Below are 18,983 nucleotides of genomic sequence, written 5' to 3' on the forward strand. Positions count from 1 at the left end.
ACTTTAAAGTTTTAGTTCTATTTAGTTGGAGTCTGCTGTACCTTGGAAAGTCTGAAGTCATGTCTTTTAAGTGCTTTTTAGAGAAAGGAAGTGGTTTTGCTATTCTACATGTGTGGTTATATATAAAAAGTGTAACATTAGATATTTGATTGATTAACTGAATTTTCAACTTGATGAGCAGTCATAATGGGGTTTTGAAGCAACGAAGAGCCAAACTAGAAGAAAATCTTGCTGTGTTCCTCTTGGGAGAAACTAGGTCTGGTACATGCACAAGTTCTGTAGTGAGGGTTTGTCTGTGTGACTCAACAGAGAGAAATGTAATGGCTCAACCACCAACATTAAGGGAAAACCTTCCTCCTCTTTGATTTAAAAAATTTTAAAGTCAGAGTAGTCATCCATGTAAAGTTGCTCAAGAACATAAGGTAACCTTTTGAACTGATGCTGATTTTACATTTGTGGAGTGGAGAGAAAAATTATTCAGGGGGAAAACATTGCTGGTTTTCAAATTTTACATTTTACAAATATGACTCTGATGTCAGTGTAACATTTCTCAGGGTCTATGTTTCTACATTCTCTGCTGCCTTCAGAACTGAGAACTTTTCTTTTGTATGTTAGCCAGGGAAAGGTTTGTATTGCTTAAAAACCTCAGTAAACTACTGAGTGAGTGAGTGCTAGAAAAGAACTGTACTCCTATTTGGTAAACTTAAGAGTAGTAATTAGTAGGATAAAGCATCTGAATATTCTGTTAAATCACAGAATCTGGTAACAGAGTTAAGTTATTCCAGCTGGAGTGTATCAAATCTTTCATGTGGTCAACTCCACTACTTGAAATAAGAGCAGAAGGTCAAGTCATTAATTTGTAAATGCTTGTTAATAATTTTTACAACCTTGCACATAATTGAGATGCTTCAGAGCTCATTAAAACTAGCAACAAAAGGGCTGGAAAGAATTCTATCATCTTTCCATTGTCGGCAACATATAATTCAGTCGTGGTATAAAATTTGTAAATGAAGAATGAATTAGAAGAATTTCACAGTTTGCTCATGTAAAATTCTTCCCTGCTCCATTGTTCAGCAAAAGGCACTTGGCTGGAAGGAGTAGACATTTTCTGGTGGGTGGCTGCTTTGGAAAACCACGTGGTGTGGAGACAGTTAAGGTGTGGTGGAGGAAACACCTATGCTCAGAGGCAGCTCTTGGAAGTGGGTGGTGGTGGGAGAGAGTGTTGGAACAGCTGTACCCAGCACATCAGGCTGGGGTTTGCTCCACAGTCAGCAGCATGAGAGATCAAATAGACCTGCTGGCCACAGTCACAGTTCTGGGAGTCCTGGAGCAAGGTAAATGTCCTTTGTACAATGCCAGTATTCAGCTAATTATGTTAAACTTTGTGGGATGTGGTTGCTGTGTTTTTCTCGGAGCGTCTGTGGAGTGAAAGTCACTGTTTTTCTGCATGGTAAAATGATACAAATTTTTGGCTGTTCATGGCAGAAGTGTCATGCCTGAGCGTGGTCATTATTTAAGAGGGACTAAAATGATCTTCAAAGCCAGCAAATCAAACTTTTACACTGAAAGCAATTTCAATGTGATGTTATTACAGTAAGGTAGTTTGTGATTGAATTTTAGCGGGCAATTTGTAACTTGCAGAGGCTGGAGGTAGCCAAAATAAAGGCAGGTTAGTAAATGTGCTGATGAGGAGGTCAGTGTACAGACAGGTGTGGATATAGGAAAGAGCCTCGTGCACATGGGTGTTTCTCTGTGACCTTGTATGTTTGTATGCCACAGAGCAGAGTACAGTAATTTGGAAACTAATGCAAGTTCTGGTCAGAAATAGACACAGAGCTCTTCAAAGGATCTCAGTGACTTCTAATTTAAATAGATGCATTGTGTTTAGATCATTTAGAAGGAGCAGTGTTGTTGCCAAGCTCTGTTTATTTGTGGGTCCTTTGGGCAAAGTCTCTCCCCCTTGAGCATCAGGGGGAGATGCCTCCCCTGCCTGGGATGGGGACAGAGCCCCAGTTTTATTAAAAACTTCACCATTCTATAAGGAAAGGTTTGTGGGGCTTGTTATTACTGTATTAATTCACCATACAGCTATCACACCTCTGCTTGCAAACAGATGTGAATCTCTGAGCAGCATCATGTGCTTTTAGCCATCAGATAATAAATCTCTTAATACAAGCATTATTTAAAACAAAATATGCCACTTTAAGAATAGAGCTCAAGACTTCTGAATTTTCAGTAATTTCCACTCAATTTAGAGACATACAACTACAAACGGAAGAAACTTTTGTACTATGATTTTTTTTTGTTATTAAACTAAGTGGGGGTGAAGCGAGTGTTTAGCATGCAAAGACAAGACATGAAGAAAACTTGAAACTGAGTTACAGAAATGCTGCTGAGCCCTTTTCCATTAGGAAACCCTCAGTAACAAATCCCTAGATAGCAGTTTTGTCTCAAATATTTTTGTTTAATGAGAATTTCAAGTACTTTTTAAAGGTTGCGGCATTAAGCATTTTACTTTGATGGCTTACAAGCCAGGTGTGAAGCCAGCAGATGAATAGCTGACGTTAGCACCCTCCTATCTGTTCGATCAGATGAGGTATCCTGGTTTTATGATGTCTGTGTGGGAAACCAAGGAGCAATTGCAAAATACTGTGTGTTTCCTCTCCATCTAGTCCTATGAAATACGTGTGCCCTTGTCACTGGGGTTCAGAGCTGTGCTTTCTCTGCATGTTTTGAAAGGGCATTCTGTAGGTGAGTTACAGGTCTGGGATTCCCTCTGAGCAGGGGAGCACTGAAGCATGGATGTGGGCTATCCCTACAGACACTCCTCCATCACATCCTGGTGCAGATGTCATTTAATGGCTGACCTTGGTACAGCGTTGGTTGATTTTTATGTTTCCTTTTGAATTTTCTGGGAGCCTGCAGTTTCTGCATTCTTTCAAGTAACTTTCCCCTTTTTAATTTAGTCATTCGCAGTTTAGTGAAACCCTGAGTTTAGCACTCCGTAGATGTGTGCCCCAGCCTTGTGGTCAACATTGTACCACAGAGCAAAATTATTCTACTCCAGTTTTTTCCCCCACTCCTTTATTTTACAGCTTCAAAGGAAAAAAAAAAAAAAACAACTTACGCAATGTCACTGTCAGGCCCCAAAGGGCTTGTTTGCCACGTTCACTCAAATGTGGAAGATAGCAGCTATGATGTGATTTGACAAGTTTGTGGACATAATCAAATAGAGAATGAAGAATATTTCCACTGAGGAGCAAAGTTCAGGGAGAGCTGAGCCCCTAAGCCACATGAGAATCCACACAGGTGATTAACCTCGAGACATGAATCACAAAAGGAAATGCTTTGAAAGATTCTACAGAGTAGATTGAACTTTTTTTCTCTAAGAGTCCGTGCTCGTGTGGGTTTTTTCAACACCTCATTCTGGGAAGTGCTTTTGTGGACTGGTTCTTTATCCTCGGTTCTTCACCCTTACACCAGGTTTGGGGAACAGCCAGCTGTCCTCCAAAAGGCTCCTGCTCCTCTTGGGTTTTCTGTTACCCATCCCTATGTATCAGGGATCTGTGTAGGACTTCTCTGAATATTAGGCCCTGTGTAGAAGCAAGATGCTAAGTGTAGAGCTGATGGAGAGATTTGATGTAAAATTACTCTTACCCATCAGTCACAAGAATCCTACCTTTGGAAAGGTGCAGATGGCACAAAGCAGGATGAAGAGCATTGCTCAGTGCAGTTGGACTTATGCCACAGGCCAGATCTGCTCATGATGCTGTAACTTCAGGTCAGTCCATTTCTGGAGAGGAGACTGGGGTGAAACCCTGAGAGCATCAGGGAGGAGGAGAGGTTACCAGATGGGTCATGGTTTCATCTTACTCCCAGAGCTCTCCAGCAGCTGCTGAATTCCAGTTGTGTGTCACACCTCTCTGGATTCACAGAAGGAAGGCTATGTCCTGTCCTGCTGGACCTCTGCTGAAGGTGACACCCTCACCCATGATCAACCTGCTACAAATGAATCAAAGAGGGGGGAACATTCTTGTTTCCTCCCTCTCTGCTCTGTCAGCACGCCTTGTTTAGGGCTGGGTCACTGTGGAAGATACTAGAACATGCTTAATTGTTCTTATATATGTTCTGAAAGGAATGACTGTATTTATGTTAGTAAAACCTTGTGATACACAAGTCACATAGCATCAGATTATTTACATTTCTAATTCCCTTCTACATATGTTCTAATGCTTTTCTGCAGGCACATGTCTTGTCTTTAATCTTGGAACATCTGTCCCTACTTCCCTTCCCCTTCTCTATCCTGCTGTTCTTTGCTACAATAGGACAGTCCCCAAGGCAGGCCTTGCACCCCGGCTCCTTGTCTCTCTATGTAATGCTCTGGAAATGTTGCTTTGTGAGGACTTTGCTCACTCAAGTGCCTCAGTGACACCACCACAGCCACCAAAGTAATTGTTTTTATAATTTAGTTTTCTCCTTTATGAAAATAGGAGTTTTCAATAAAGGCAGCAGTGTAGCAGTGCACCTAAATAAAACAGAGCATCAGCAATTGCCTGTGGGAGTAGGAGCTTTAATAAATAGTGAAACATTCCAAATCTTCATGTTAGCAAGTTTTCATTGTTTTGGGGTGACTTTCCATGTCTTTTACACATGCACAAAGGACTGATGTAGCAGACACTGAGTCAGTGTCTTGGCTCAAATGTGGCACAGGCTGATAGCAGGCATGGGCAGCACCTCTGCTCCTTGAACTGCTGGAGCCCTGGGGCTGTCCTGCAGGAGTGAAGAGCAAGAAATAGTCACCCTCTTCCCCATTTCCTTTTATTGCCATGATTAAGAGCATCTCCAATTGACTTAATGGTATCCTAGTGCTTGACAGTTTGGATGCTGCTCTGTGACATGGGCCATACTTTGCAGCCACCCAATAGCAGAAAGTGTTGCACATCATTCCCATCAGACTGGCTGAGGGTGCACACGTACTCTAAACACAACGTACAAGATTCAGAAATAATTCTGTGACTCAGTGTGGACTTGGTAAGGTTTTATGGTGTGTTTGATCTGCTGGGGAGCAGCACTGAGGGCTCTGCTGGGTGTGAGATGATGCAAAGTGTCATCCAGCACTAGCACTCAGCTGGGATAACCAAACCTGAATTTAAAGCATGAGAGTGAAATAAATGGCACATTTATTACGGGTCATGTGTGACACCCCTGGACTACGGACCTAGATCATATCAGCTCTTTCAGTCTAACCACTTGCTTGATTCCAAGCCAGATGACACTTGGCTAAATAAACATTGCTGGTTACCATCCCTGTGTTCTGTTTTCAGCCTATTTTGCAATGCAGGTGATCTACGCCCGTCGCAAGTACAAGATTTCCCCTCCTGAAACAACAGGTCACCCTGAATTTGAGCGGACCTTCAGAGCTCAGTAAGATTTTGAATTTTTGTGGTGACTTTGTCTAGATAAGACTTAAGTCAACTGTTGGGAGAGACTGGTCTCCCTCAATCACCTTTCCACTTACTGCTATTGTTATTATTTTTTTTTTTCAATGCTTTGTGTGCAAAGGTCTGCATTTTGATTTTGTGCAAAGGTCTGCATTTTGATTTGAAGCACTTTGGCTGGGGTGTTTCTGTCCATCCATGATAATTCTCCTTCTGGCATTGTGAGGCAGCCAAATTACAAATTAGTGGCCGTATGGAGGAGGTGTAGAGCATTCACAATTAGAATCATTAAATTTAATATTACTATTGGCTCCAAATGGTGAAAGCAGCCAAAGCTTTATTAATAACCTGATATTTTCTTGTAATGTTTTGCTGTTGAATTGACGCAAAGGGCCTTGCTTGCAGAATGAGCCACAAGGGCATTTTAATTTTTTCCCTTTCAGAAGCCATTGTACTGTGAGAATCAGCACTCGTGGGCCCCTGCTGAGGGCTGTTTCTTTTTGCTCTGTTCCTATGGAGAGAGCAATGCTGGAGCTAAACTGGAAACGTTCACAGATCCCTTCAGCTTCCAGCAAGCACCAGATTCCATCTTTCATCTCAGTCGTTCTGTTTTGTGAGCGATTGAAAGGAATTGGCTGGAGCTGGTGTGAAGGGTAATTCCAGCCCGGCACTAAATCCCGAACAAAGCAGCTGCGTTCCCTTGCCAGCGCACAGGAAACGTTTGTGGAGTGACAAAAACACCAGCTCCAGTCCTTCTGTGAGGCCATGGAAGGCCAGCCTGCCTGGAGACATCAGCCTCTGCGAGCTGGGGAGCTGCTGATGTGGCTTTTAATTAAATACTTAACTATTAAATGTGTGTTGACCAAGTCATGCCATGGGCTGCGGCAGGGAAGGTGACCTCAGGGAACTTGGACTTAAGAAGGACTTGCTTCTTTGTGGGTTTTTCTTCTCTTTTCCCTGTGGAACAGTATACAAATGGATAATTTGATATATTGAAAAAAAAAATGGGAAAAAATGTTATTGATGCATTACTCACTTGAAACCTGGCAGCCTCCCCTCTCTGAGGCTCAAACTGCATTTACAGAATAAGGTTCTTCAGACGTTTTCCAGCTCCCAGTCTGGCTCCATTCTCCAAAGGTTTGTATATTTTTGGCCAACATTAAGATTAAATTGCTTTGGGAATGGTAAAATGTGGGAGAAGCAAAACCAATGTCTTTAATAACACAGCTCCTTCTCTTGCAGAAAATCTGTAATTTTGTCACTAAAGAAAAAAGGAGGAAAACCTGGCTGTAAATCTGATCACCTCCTGCTGAATTTTATCTGAGAGAAGGCTCCTTCTTGGTGTGTGACTTGTGTGACTCCCATATTTGGGCTGTTCCCACCCAAGGGGAAGAGAAAGCTCCCTAAATACTGACAAGAAGGCTCTCCCCCAGCAGCTGGTGGTGCAGCAGCTGTCTGGGATGGTTCTGTGTGTGGGATGGAGCCTGTTGAGGGTCCAGCAAATTTCCATCTCAGCCACAGCTTGTCAATCCAGGGCCATGTGAATGCAGGAGAGGTGAATGTGTTGTTTGGCTGCTTTTTTTCTCTACAATACAGATATTGGATGTTCTTGATCACAGAAAAGCCTCCTTTCCCTCAGCACAATGGTTCTCATCAGCTCTTTTAGCTTGCTCTGATGTGCGTTTCCAATTCCCTTCTCCAGCCTTGGTTATCCAGGCTCTGATGTACAAGGAGGCAGTTTTAACTCTCATCTCTGGTTCTCACCAGGGCAAACTGCTCAGAGTACTTCCCAATCTTCATTTCCCTCCTCTGGGTTGCTGGAATCTTCTTCCATCAAGGTAAGAGGGATGTGGGGGGGAACTCCAACCCAAACTATGTGAACAAACCAAAAAACCCCAGCCCCAGTTTAAATCCCATTGTGACTCAGGCATTCTCTCTGTGCCTGTGAGGCTCTTGTTCATGGAAAGCAAATTTCCCCTTTAGCTGGATTGAGAAGCCTCAACTCCAGCTGGGAGCAGCTGAGCCCATTCCTGCCTGGAGGAGGAAGCACTGGCAGCCCCTGCTCCTTTGCTGGAGCCTGGCTGTTCCTTCGTGCTGCTTCTCCTGGACAAGGTCAGGCTGTCCCAGGGTGCCAGGGTGGCAGCAGCTGAGGCAGAGCTATGTCAGAACAAGAAACCATAACCCAAACATTTACTCATCCATTGTCTATCCCTACCAAGGGGATTTGGCTGCTGCCACCATTTAGTTGTGAGGAGAAACCACGTAAGGGAGCATTGCCAACCCAAGTCCCAGGGCAACTCTGTGGGGCAGAGAAGTTCATCCCTCACAAAAAGGGAAGGAAGAAAACTCATTTAAGCTCACACAGTGGTTTAAAGCCAAATCACCCTGTGTTTGGTTTTCTGGCCGTGCCCCATCTGCTGGGAGGACTGTGCTGGAATGCAGCTCCAGCAGTGTCAGGGATGCTGAGCCCCACCAGAACTCAGCTCCCCTGTTCCCCCAGGTGTGACTGCAGCGTGTGGGCTCTTGTACCTCTACACCCGCCTCAGGTACTTCCAGGGCTACGCCGTGGCGGCACAGGGACGGTAAGGACCTGAGCGGGACCTTGGGCACCCAAACCAGCCCAGGGACCTGGGAGCAGGACGAGGCCCCTGGAACAGGTTTCCTCCTATGGGTGGAATCTGCAGGCAGATTTTCACCACCTCCTCCTCCTCCCCTCCTGCCCCCATGTGTTCATGGCTGTGCCACCTCTTCCCTGACTGTCCCAAAGGGGGTGGGGACACTCAGCCCTGCCAGAGTGCCTTGTGCCCCGGCTGGGCTGGCAGTGCCTGATGGTGCTTTCTCCCACCCAGGTTGGGACCACTGTATGCCAGTGCCTGGCTGCTCTGGGCGCTGCTGGGGCTGGCACTGGCTGGGCTCCTGACACACTTCCTGAGGCTCAGCTCCTCCACATGGATGAGAGCATTGGTGTGGCCTCTCCAGCTCCGTGGTGCCTGGTGAGAGGGGCCACAGCTCTCCTAAAACCCACTGTTTGCCCCCGGCACAGGGGAGCCAGTCATGTGGCACCATCAGAGAGAGAATATTTCCTTGGCTCTGCATTCCCTGCTGAAGGGAGATGGATGCTGGCACTCCTCTGGTCTTCAGAGATAATTTCCCTTCTAGAAAGCAAATGCTTTCCAGCCCCTGCCCCTGCTGAGGAGCTTCACTGCTGGGCTTTGTAGCACTGCCTGCTCTAAAATGCCTCTGGCTCTGCCTCGTGGAGCACAGATTGACCCACATGCTGTCATCTCTCCTTCTTACTGCTGTAATGATCTATGTTGAAGAATCATACCATGGATATGAAAAATAAATTCTTGTTCTCACTAGAAATCACCTGTGATTGTCAAAGGTGCTCAGAGACTGGTGTGAGAACATCTGAGTTGTGGACTGGGTTTCATAGGAAAAGCTGCTGTGATTAACTGAAAAGGATGGGTAAGCTTGCCTAAAACCACATCCAAATATTGGGAGAAAAGCCTGACCCTAGCCCAAGTACTAAAGTCTGTTTGGCATTGATTAAATGACCTTTACTTTACCCCAGCTTCACTTATCACCAACTGTGCCACAGGATTTTGCCCTCCCTGGATTCCACCCTCCACTGTGAACTTGGGGTTCCCAGGTGCCTAAAGCAGCCCTGCTGCAAGTGACTCTCACTACTGCACCAAAGGTTTAAATTTAGCTTTTATTACAGTGCACATTGTTTTATATATTTATATAGAGAGATGTACTTGAAAAATCAAATGTATCCAATAATAAAAAATACAGAACATTAAAGTAGTATAATGCATTCCAGTGTATAGCTGAAAGAACATTGGGATTTACACTAATCCCTACTATTTTTGAACTGGGCTACCTCTGCTTTTATTTTTTCCGTCCCCAAAAAACCCACATCAATCAATAACTGAATTAGTTATTTAGAAGACAGTTTCTGCACTCAATCTCAAGGCATGAAGACACTGGAGACTTCACCGTGAGTTAAGGGGCTGTGTTCAATGCTGGCAGGCACAGTGTGGCATATTTTATTTTTTTTGTTTTCCCTGCCATAATCATAGCTCCAACCCCTTTGGATTCGTTCCTCCTCTGCTGAAGGAGGGTCAGTCTTTGCCCTCACTTAATCCTCAGCTGTGGCCAGGACTGCTGCCTGGGAGAGGGCAAGGCAGACCTCGGGCCCTGCCGCCTCCATCCCAGCGCGCCGGTGGGGTCAGCTGGCAGGACTCAGTGCGACCTGCTCTGTCCCCAGACACAGCCAAAGATTGCCCTGTCTGCGGCTGAAGGTGCTTTTTGTCCCCACGCTGGCTAAAGCTCGTCCCGACCCCAAACTGTCCCGTGTCCGTGTGTCCCGAGCGGCAGCAGCACCCCGAGGGAGCGGAGCAAAGCCACCCCTCTGCGCAGGGGGTTGGGTTCTGCTTTCTGCTCCTCTTCTGGAGAAGCCGATGCCTGTCCTGGCCCCGCAGCCCCGCCGGGGAAGGCGCAGCAGCAGCTTTGCCGCGGTCTGCGGGCGAGTGCCGCCTCCGGCAGCCGGCCCTGCGCTGTCCTGCTCCGGGCAAGGCGCCGCGGGGAGGAGGGAGCGGGAGGGAGGGAGCAGGACCAGGGATCCACGAGTGTGTCCGTTCTGCCTCATGCCTGTTTCACTCCGCTTTTTTGATAAAAATCTGAAAGAAGAGAGGGATGGGATCAGAGCGATGAGCAGGGCAGGGGTGGGGAGGTGCTGAGGGAGCTCGGCTTACCTCGCTCAGGATGATCCACACCGGGGAGTCGGTCTGGATGGACAGCCTGATGGCCTCCAGTGGCCCAAAAGATGGGTCCACCTCACCCTCTGCGACGCCCTTGGAGAACGAGCCTGGTGGGGAGAGCATGTGGCTGACACAGGGATGGTCCTCTGGCATTGCCCCTCCACTTCCCCTCTCCCCCAGGGCACCACCAACAGCCCCAGCAGCCCCTGCCTGCGGCTCCCCAACACAGAACAGGCTAAAAACCAGCAGTGTGGATGGCAATACAGTGCAAAATGCTACATTTTGGAGAACACAAATCAGGTAAACGAAACAAAATGTACTCGGAGTCTTTGGTGACATATCACTGCTGTATGAAAGGGGACAGAGTGGCCTGACATGCTTTTTGGTTGTGGGTTTTTTTTTTTTTTTTTTTTTGAAAATGCAACTGGGAGAAACCAGCCAGCATGCAGAGGAATGAGAAAATGGCAAAACGCTGCATGTGTCAGGAAATCTTTCTTTTATTTGTCTACTTAAAAAAACCTGACATCTTAGCAGGGACACCAGGGCTGTATCACACACTGGCAGCTCTCTGGGGGCTGCAATTGCTCATTCTTGTCCAAGGGCAGGGCAAGCACTTAAACAAGCTCAGGTGGCAAGAGACGAAGTCTGACCAGCAAGTGGTGTGAGTACAGAGATGGCAAAACTGCCCGTGGTGGAGGTTTTTAACTCCAGGGTAAGCAAACAAATAATTAGCATCATTTGATCCTGGCTCTGAGCAGAGACTGGCAGAAATGCAGGACTGAAAATGATCTAAGGAAAACCTGGTCTGAGAGCGAGGGCAGTGGAAGAGAGGAGACAGTAACAAATCCTGTTCAACCTGGCTCCTGGCAAGCAGAAATTACTCTTTGCCAAGCAAACAGCTCTCAGGTTCTTGAATGACATGCAGGTGAGGACATGGGCTGTGTTATCAAAGCCAGCAGGCACTTTACCACCCCACACCCCCCACACCTATCTGGATGTAGCCATCCGCTGTCCTGTGGTATTTGACGACTGTGCCTCTTCCCTCCTGCAAGGCTTCCTTATCTGACTGTAGACTCTGCAGAAGGAGAGGAGTTTTGTGCAAGACCAGAGGCAAGAGTCACCCAAAAGCCCCAAGGAAAAGCAGCAACCCCAGAGCTGCCCTTGCCAGCAAACCCTGGCATCTCGTCCCACACCTGGCACCCTGAGACACATGCCCAAAACAAGAGGACAGGGGCAGTCCTCACGCTGCTGTTTCCACTGCACCATTCTGGCTTCATCCCCTCCTCTGCAGCCATCCCACCCACTGGAGCATCCCCAGGCAGGGATGGCTCACACAGCCGTGCTCAGCAAAGCACCCAGCTCCTGAGGTGGCATCACACCAGGCATGACCCTCTGGCTCCCTGCCAGCACCGGTAAGAGGCACTCAAATCTTGTACAGATTTTCATGATGCTCCTGAGAGCAGTTCCCTCCTCTCAAGCCTCTTTTGCTTCCCACTCCACCCTCACCTCAAATCTCAATCAAACACTTACGTCAAACGGCAGAACCTCCACGGTCGTGTTGAAGAGTTTGTCTTCTGGGTGCTCGATGTTCCCGCTGCGGAAGAAGAACCTGTGACAGAGAACAAACCCACAGAAAGGCACAGTGAGCGAGGGGGCACATGATGGCTTTCACCCCATCTGAATCATCCAACAGCTCAACCTAACGGGCACCTTCCCAAAGAGCCCACAGCACGATTTGGCAGGAGACTTTCTGTGCCAGATTAGCTAAACCATGGACTGCTCACAAGTGCAGCAAAGAACTCTGGCAAAGGTGGCCCCACTGAGAAAGGGTGAAATGATCCTTCCCCTGGAAGTGCACTGCTCCCTCCTCCTGGGCAGCCAAGCAGGAAACAGGCAAGAAATTTAAGTTGCCAGGAGAGCAGAAGTCAAGTGTCTCCACGTGCTCTGGGCTGTCCCCACACCCCTGCTGACCCCTCAAGCACTGGCCTTTCAATACGGAGTGGTTTGAAGAATCTGAATCGGATGAAGTCTCCAGCAGTGGGAGTGAAGGCCCAGAAGAAGTCCTCCCGCAGGTAAGCCTTCTCCAAGGTGAAGTGCTGGTAGGTTTTCAGGCTGGTGCTCACCTCAGCAGGAGGGTTGACGTGCTCTTTCCGCAGTGCCTGTTTTCCAAAGTCCTTGTCCTTGGTGGGCAGAAAGCAAAAGGGCAGAGAAGGGCCATGAGCTGCTCTGGCCCATGAGGAACCAAGGCCCCAGCTACAAGGCACTGCAAATTAAAATTTTGTGATTTGCAAGGCACAGAAGAATGAGAGATGGAAGTGATTTGGGCAAGGCACCAGGCAGAGGAATGTGTGATTGGATCCCAGGACACTGCTTGAGGAGAGGCAGCTCAGAGAAGTACCCCTGCTCTGTGCTCTGATCCAGCACACCAAGGAGCCTTTCATTGTCCAAATGTCCCTGAACACCTGTCCACGCCCCAGGAGCTCTGGAAAGAGTCTTTGCACTTGAGGAGAAAGCAGCTGGGAGGCTGACAATAGCATAAAATGACTGGATTACATGGCCTGACAGCACTGCACTGGGATACAAACTGGATTATACCATCCATTTCCCCGGGGATCACACAGAGAGCACAGCCCAGGGATGTCTGTCCATGGATTCTGTACTTGTGGAAAGCTGCATTTTGTTCATGTTTAAACACACATCAACAATTCCAGCTCTTATACAGGGGAGTTATAATTTGTCCATCACCAAATCCAAGGAACGTGAAGTGGAGCGGGAAGGAAGTCAGACCAAACCAGGAGTCATCTCTCCAAGGTTTTTCAGTACATTCTTCGAAGTCACTTGCCTGGACCATGGCCTGGCCCTCAGGATGGGTGGCCAGGACTGTTACCAAGGCTTATAATCTTGGAGTGACTCTTGGTGCATGTCACTGCCATTCTGAGGAGCAGGAGCTACCTGAGCTCACTGTAATTCAGAATAAAACACAACCACTTCACAGAAATCCAGCTGCCACCAGCTGCTGTCACTGATGTCCCCACCCAAAAGCAGCCAGTTCCCAGGTGCCTGCAGGCCAGGCCACCTGTAGCTTGGACAGAGAGCTGGTACCCACCTTCAGCTTCTGTATTTTCCCAGCTAAGGAGGAGTGGGTTCCCACGTGCTGGAAGAGCGAGGGCTTGAAGCGGATCCTCAGGTTTGCCTTCTGCCTGTCGCAGTGTTTCTGAAACGAGACAGCCTCACAGTGCCCCAGGCTCAAACCTCTGCAGGCCACTGTGGCCAAAGAGTGATGGACAAGGGCACAAGCAGTGACAGACAAGTCCTCCATCTCTGTGCCCTTCTGTGGTATTTAGGCTCTAATCTGGCAAGAGGGCTTTTAACCACGCTTTGGAGAAACCGGACTGTGACTCTCTGCCACTTGCCCCCCAGGCTCTGCTGGGCAGGGTCCAGGTGCCAAATTTCTCCTTGCCAAGTACAGCTAAGAACGCTGAGCAAATCCCCTCTGTGCTGTCAGGGAGGAACAGCCAGAGAACTGAGTTTCCTTTGCCCCTTGGCTTATTGGGAAAGCCTTTTTCCTACAACTCAGAGCTTGGGATCCCTGATGTCTGAAGGTACAATAATCCTGGGATGACTCAGAGCCAGGTGAACAGGTCCCAAGTGTGGGCTCTCTCTGGATGGGCAGTTCCCAGTTTGCTGGCAGGAGTTGTGAGCAGATGTACAGCACGTGCCATTGTCAGAGCTGCTGGGCTGTTTCACGCCTATCCACTACATAAATAAACTTGGAGATGCAACTGTGATCCTGGCAGTGATTTACCATGGAGTGGAGGGAGAGAGACGATGGAGAGGGAATAAAGGACAAAAGGGAAAATCACTGAGAGCGTGGGGAGATGAGAGCTCACATTTTAAAATAGCTCATTTCTCTCAGTTTGGGGGAGCAGGACAAAAATACAGGTTAAAAGCTGTATGAAGAGGGTATTTGTTATCCAACTTTGGCTTTTTCTAAGAAAAGAAATGCATGCACATCCCTAATGCCATCTGCTCTTGCAGCCTCCCACCCAGCAGAAATCCCACGGTGGCTGCCTGGAACAGACAGGGTGTCACACCAAGCCCCCACCATGGGCCAGGAGCTGGGAAATTCCAGGCATGACCCCTGCAAGCTGCAAAAGAGATAATCCCGTAATCCAGCACACGTTACATTAGAAAATTAAAACTAGCCATGCTAATGGGACAGACCCTACTCACTGCCAGCAACTCTGGATGTAACTCCATCATGGCTATCCCACTCTGGATGGGGAGAGGAGGAGGAAGGGGAATGAAGGCAGCTACAGCATCTCCTGATTTATCTTTCTCCCCTTTTCCTGCACTGCTAAAGAAATGTTTCCTGAAAGCAGCCTTGTCACAGACAAGCCAGGAGGGGGAATAGCTCATGGTGGTAAGAAGGTCATCCTTTCACCTAGGTCTACCCCAGATAAATCTAAAATTAGTTAAAAAAGAAAGAGCAGAATATACCCAGAGCAGGCAAAGCACTTACCAAAAGCTCAGGTCAAACAAACTTTCAATCAAAAAGACAAATCCTCCTCGCTACCATTTGATTTTGCACAGTGGGATTTACAAGAGAAAGTCATGTTTGAAAGGGCGCTGTGCAGAGTTAATCATGCAAACAGCAGGGGAAAGGAGCCAGAAATCCACATGGAAAGTAGGTTAATTTTTAAAAAGGCAACATGTTTAAGAGGTTTGTGATTTCCCCTGAGAAAACCTTGGTTCTATCAGGTAGGAAAAGATGAGCACAGATGAGTTAAGGAGAAGATGATCCAGCCTAGCAGGATCTGCATTTAATCAGTGCTCAAGCTTAGGATTTTGAAGGTGGGGGCACAGACAGCAGCATCATTCCCAGCTCCATCCCAGCATCCCACCCATCTGGCTTTACCCACAGCTGTGAGGACTGTGGGGCTGCCAGACAGTCCTGGGGACTGCTCTGTCACAGCTGAGCACATGGTCTGAACTGCCAGGAGGATTCAGTGGACTTCATCTGAGACTGGTCCTGCTGCACAAGGGGTACTGGAGCCAGTGCCACGTCCTCTGCCAGGGATCAGGCCAAATTAAACCACATCCTTGCCCCAATTCTGCAGAGCTCTGAGGATGGTCCATCCCCCCAGCACATAAATACAACACTAATTCCCAGAGTGACCACTTGCTCTGGCATTTATCACCACAACATGGTTGTCACTATGAAGTCTGTTCTTAGCCCCTGGCTCTGAGCTCTGCACAGTGACTCTGCTGCTTGTTCTCCACTGAGGAGGAGGGCAAGCAAGAGTTTGAGTAAATACAGTATGTTCAGAGAGAAGACAGGAGAGTATCTGGTGCTGAGCTCATCTTACATCTGCTGCCACAGACACTCCTCCTCTGCCCTTCCCACTCGCTTTAGCCCCTTGCTGCTGGAGTTCAAACTCAACCTCCACAGGGCACGGGGGCTTATGGCTCTGCAAAAGGAGTGGCAGCACAAAAGCTGAGCCCATTTCACCTCTCTGCACCCTCCTAGAACCCCTGACAAGGGCTTTGTGTGATCTGGCTTCATTCTGGCAGACTGTGCAAGGAGGGTTTGCTCTGGGGTGAGCTCTCTGGGCAGTCTCCATGTGTGCTCCAGGTGGGTACAGCACATGGACCCAGAGTCAAAGGGTTATTCTGGGGATAGTCAGTGAGTGGGAGACGGCTTCAGGGAGAGAAGCACACCGGAATGCAGAACAACACAGAAGAATGGGGAATGACTCCTGTCCTCGAGGACTGCAGGAGGAATACCCTATTAGTGCTTAGATGCAGAAATAATGCCTTTCCTGGCAGCTGCAGACTACAAAAGCCTGAACTCCCGGGTCTCCGCTTACACAATCCACAAGGACACCCTGCAGCACGCTCCACAGGGGTGGCACAGCTCGGTGCAAAGTCACTTAGCACCAGAGCTCACAGAAAGGATCCTCTGGAGGCACAGCCAAGCGTACATTTGCCCACACACAACAGAACATTTCCCTTCAACAGAGGTTGTTTACGTACTGCGTCTTTCTCAGGGTTGCAGACTTTCACCCAGAGGATGTGATCCAGCAGCCAGTCAATGGGTTTGTCCTTATAGAACATCAGGATGAACTCCACTATCAAGCTCAGATCCAGAGACTTGAACATTTTTCCTAGAGCACAAAGAGAGAGAGATGAGCTATGGTATGAAATGGTCTAGAATCAGAGCTGGGAAAGAAAAAATTGGGAGACTGGGCTGTGGAGGTTAGATGTGTCTGTCTGTAAAGGAAGCAACATGTGGCCCCTGTTTATGTACCAGCAGTGCTGACATTGCTAATACACTTCCGGATTTAATATTTGTTGCAGAATTAGAAAGCATTAGAGTCTCACAGGTCATAACAGTATCAAAAGGTCTAAAACTCTCCCATTCAGTAAAGAGAAACAAGATGAAAAATGCAGCCAGCTGCAGGAGAGACCATTTCCTGCCCTGAAAACTACAAGTTTTAAGCCAATCAAACCAGTATCCAAAATAACAGATCAAGCTGCTACTGCAACCATGTACTGCCATTCCCAAAATAGTTCTGGGCTGATGCAAACTTCCTTTTGCACACTCTTAGGCAAATCCAGATCCCATCCAGCCTAAAAGCTACTGGCCATATCTAAGCTGTTTGGCTGTTGGCTGGGCCACTCACCAGGTTTATTTTTATTTAAAGTGAGCATCAGCAGTACCAGCTGTGAGGATCTTTCTCCCCTGTGCAAACACAAGGGTCACTGCAAAAATAGGAGGGGATCAAGTCCAAGTATTTTACCATCTTGTGGGGACAATTTCTTGGGCCAAGAATGTAGTGCTGGCAAGAGCCAGCAGGCTCTTGTGCCTTGTGTCTGACAGGACTGGGGTGAGTTGGGGAGAACGTTACCAATGAACCCCAGCTGAGAGAACTCCAGGATCATCCACTCTTCAGAGGGCTGCTGCAAGGCAAAGTTCTTCATTGTGCTGAGATAGTTTGGTTTGGCCACAATATCATCCTCCAGCTGCAAGACAAAAGGGCACAGAGGCAATGTCCCATCCAGGTCCCAGCAACAGTCTCTCTGTGCACAGCAATCACACCATAGACCAGAGGAAAGCTTTGGCACAGACCCAGTTTATTCTGGAAGGTGCTCCAAGCACTTTTTTTCATTCAGTCTAACAGGTAAGAGGATCAAGGACTTCTGCCTTCCTTAAGTGGGAGGTTTCCAAGTCTTAAAGTATTTTAGAAACCCAGCTTTTGAACCTATGTGGTTAAAACCTGCTCCCACTCTGCTGCATCACGGAATTGGATATGCTCTTTGCTCTCTCTCAGCTGGTACAAGCCAGTACAGTGAACTCACAGGTACATCCACCTTCCCTCCAGCACCAGCACCAAACCCACCTGCACGTAATAAATGCCTTTGGACTGGGCATACATCATCAAAAAGCAGTAGTCCAGGTTCTGCTTTGTCCTCCACCTGCAAGAGACAAAGACAATGGGACTGTTGGTGTCTCTTGGGATAGTGGCTGCTCCAGGGAGCCTGCCCAGGCTGGGTTGGAGATGGGAAGGCACAGCCCTGGGAGGCAGAGGGGATGGTATATGGCCTCTCACTTTGGTCCCTGGTCAACTAAGAGTTACTGGAAATCTCAAGGACTTCCAAAATGAAGGTAATTTGAGTTAAAATGAGCTCCTCACTTTGTGATGGAAACACTACAGCATGAGACAAGCCTGGCAAAGCTGGTGTCAGTTCATGCCCCTGTCACCAAATCATGTCCCTCCAGCTCTTCGATAATTCAAGTTTAAAGTCCTCACCTGGCCCTGCAAAGGAGCTTTCCCTGCTGGAGTCAGTGAGGAACTTGCTATAGCTCTTTAATTCAGGGCTTGATTGTTTATAAGGTCACTCATTCTTACCTGACTCTTTCCTTGGGGTCTCCAAAGGATTCCCGCAGGTGGGAGAAATCAGGATAGAAATGTGGAGATGGGGAAATTACCTCCAGGAGACCTGAGTGTATTTCCTTCGGGAATCTGAGGGAGAAAAGCAGCACTAAACAAATACCTCCATGTCTGACACAACGTTTTGTTGACCAAACCACTAGGTAAACACTGAGCCACAGAACCAAACAAAAAACACAGCCTCTAAGGTATAACTCCCCTGGTATCTAGTGCACCTCTGGGCCTCATCAGAAGACATCAGCAGGGCTTGACACGGACTTTTTAAGTTATCTTCTCCCTCCCACAGTCTCTAATAGCCCAGGTACACGTGCTCCCCACCAGCGTCCCCCTCCCTCCTGCACACACACACTGGTCAGCTTTAAAGACCAGCCCTGAGCACCATGTACTCTTTACAGGATTACATGACCCACAAACTGGTTCAGCAAAGAAAGGACTTGGCACTACAGGCATTTAGAGATTTTCCAAATGCATCAGTAATTAATTTTGCCGAGGTTGCGCTATACAATTCTGCTAAGTTCCTTAAAACACTGCTGTGCTGTAGTTCAGAGAGTCAGCAGGAAATCTACCTAGTTCTCTTATGCTGATAAAATCAGCATCTACTTTTCTCATAATGTGGCTAAGAAACCTTTAAAGAGTTGAACTCCAACAGAAAATAATGCCACCCATCTGAAAAGCAGGCACCTACATCAGCAAGCAAGACCCTGGGACTGCTCTAACTGTGAGAGATAAGCAGGAAAACCAGTTATTTTTATATTGCCTTTTCGAGAACATTTGGTGCAAGGCTGATTTCCTTTGTTTGTGCAGAGCCTGGAGGACATGAGATG

The 18,983-nt window shown here is 47.6% G+C and overlaps 2 protein-coding genes across 3 annotated transcripts in view; one reads left to right on the forward strand and one right to left on the reverse strand.

Moving 5' to 3' along the window:
• The first annotated feature begins 1,169 nt into the window (after positions 1 to 1,169).
• Positions 1,170 to 8,800, forward strand: LOC128795621 (leukotriene C4 synthase-like). Of its 2 annotated transcripts, none has more exons than XM_053956582.1 (5): positions 1,170 to 1,334; positions 5,325 to 5,424; positions 7,206 to 7,276; positions 7,939 to 8,020; positions 8,482 to 8,800. In XM_053956582.1, exons 1-5 carry the CDS (start codon positions 1,277 to 1,279, stop codon positions 8,654 to 8,656), a joined length of 486 nt encoding a protein of 161 aa, XP_053812557.1. In that variant the 5' UTR covers positions 1,170 to 1,276; the 3' UTR covers positions 8,657 to 8,800. The 2 variants fall into 2 exon arrangements, with proteins under 2 accessions (XP_053812557.1, XP_053812558.1); XM_053956583.1 differs by having other exon boundaries at positions 8,288 to 8,568.
• Positions 8,801 to 9,139: 339 nt separating this feature from the next.
• Positions 9,140 to 18,983, reverse strand: part of MGAT4B (alpha-1,3-mannosyl-glycoprotein 4-beta-N-acetylglucosaminyltransferase B) — a 50,813-nt gene continuing 40,969 nt past the window's right edge. Inside the window, exons 6-15 of the mRNA XM_053956581.1 lie at positions 18,118 to 18,231; positions 17,608 to 17,683; positions 17,116 to 17,230; positions 16,241 to 16,371; positions 13,311 to 13,418; positions 12,191 to 12,384; positions 11,735 to 11,813; positions 11,192 to 11,279; positions 10,199 to 10,311; positions 9,140 to 10,123 (exon numbers count right to left, since the gene is read on the reverse strand). Of these exons, the coding sequence (XP_053812556.1) occupies positions 10,100 to 10,123; positions 10,199 to 10,311; positions 11,192 to 11,279; positions 11,735 to 11,813; positions 12,191 to 12,384; positions 13,311 to 13,418; positions 16,241 to 16,371; positions 17,116 to 17,230; positions 17,608 to 17,683; positions 18,118 to 18,231 (1,042 nt within the window). The 3' untranslated portion in view covers positions 9,140 to 10,099. The remainder of the gene's footprint in view (positions 10,124 to 10,198; positions 10,312 to 11,191; positions 11,280 to 11,734; positions 11,814 to 12,190; positions 12,385 to 13,310; positions 13,419 to 16,240; positions 16,372 to 17,115; positions 17,231 to 17,607; positions 17,684 to 18,117; positions 18,232 to 18,983) is intronic.

This window comes from Vidua chalybeata, chromosome 15 (assembly GCF_026979565.1).
Source record: "Vidua chalybeata isolate OUT-0048 chromosome 15, bVidCha1 merged haplotype, whole genome shotgun sequence".
Taxonomy (NCBI): domain Eukaryota; kingdom Metazoa; phylum Chordata; class Aves; order Passeriformes; family Viduidae; genus Vidua; species Vidua chalybeata.

Coding starts and splice junctions, on each gene's coding strand:
- LOC128795621 (XM_053956582.1), top strand. CDS start 1,277: ATGAGAGATCAAATAGACCTGCTGGCCACAGTCACAGTTCTGGGAGTC. Junction 7,277..7,938: donor TGGAATCTTCTTCCATCAAG/GTAAGAGGGATG, acceptor CTGTTCCCCCAG/GTGTGACTGCAGCGTGTGGG. Junction 8,021..8,481: donor GCCGTGGCGGCACAGGGACG/GTAAGGACCTGA, acceptor CCCCCGGCACAG/GGGAGCCAGTCATGTGGCAC.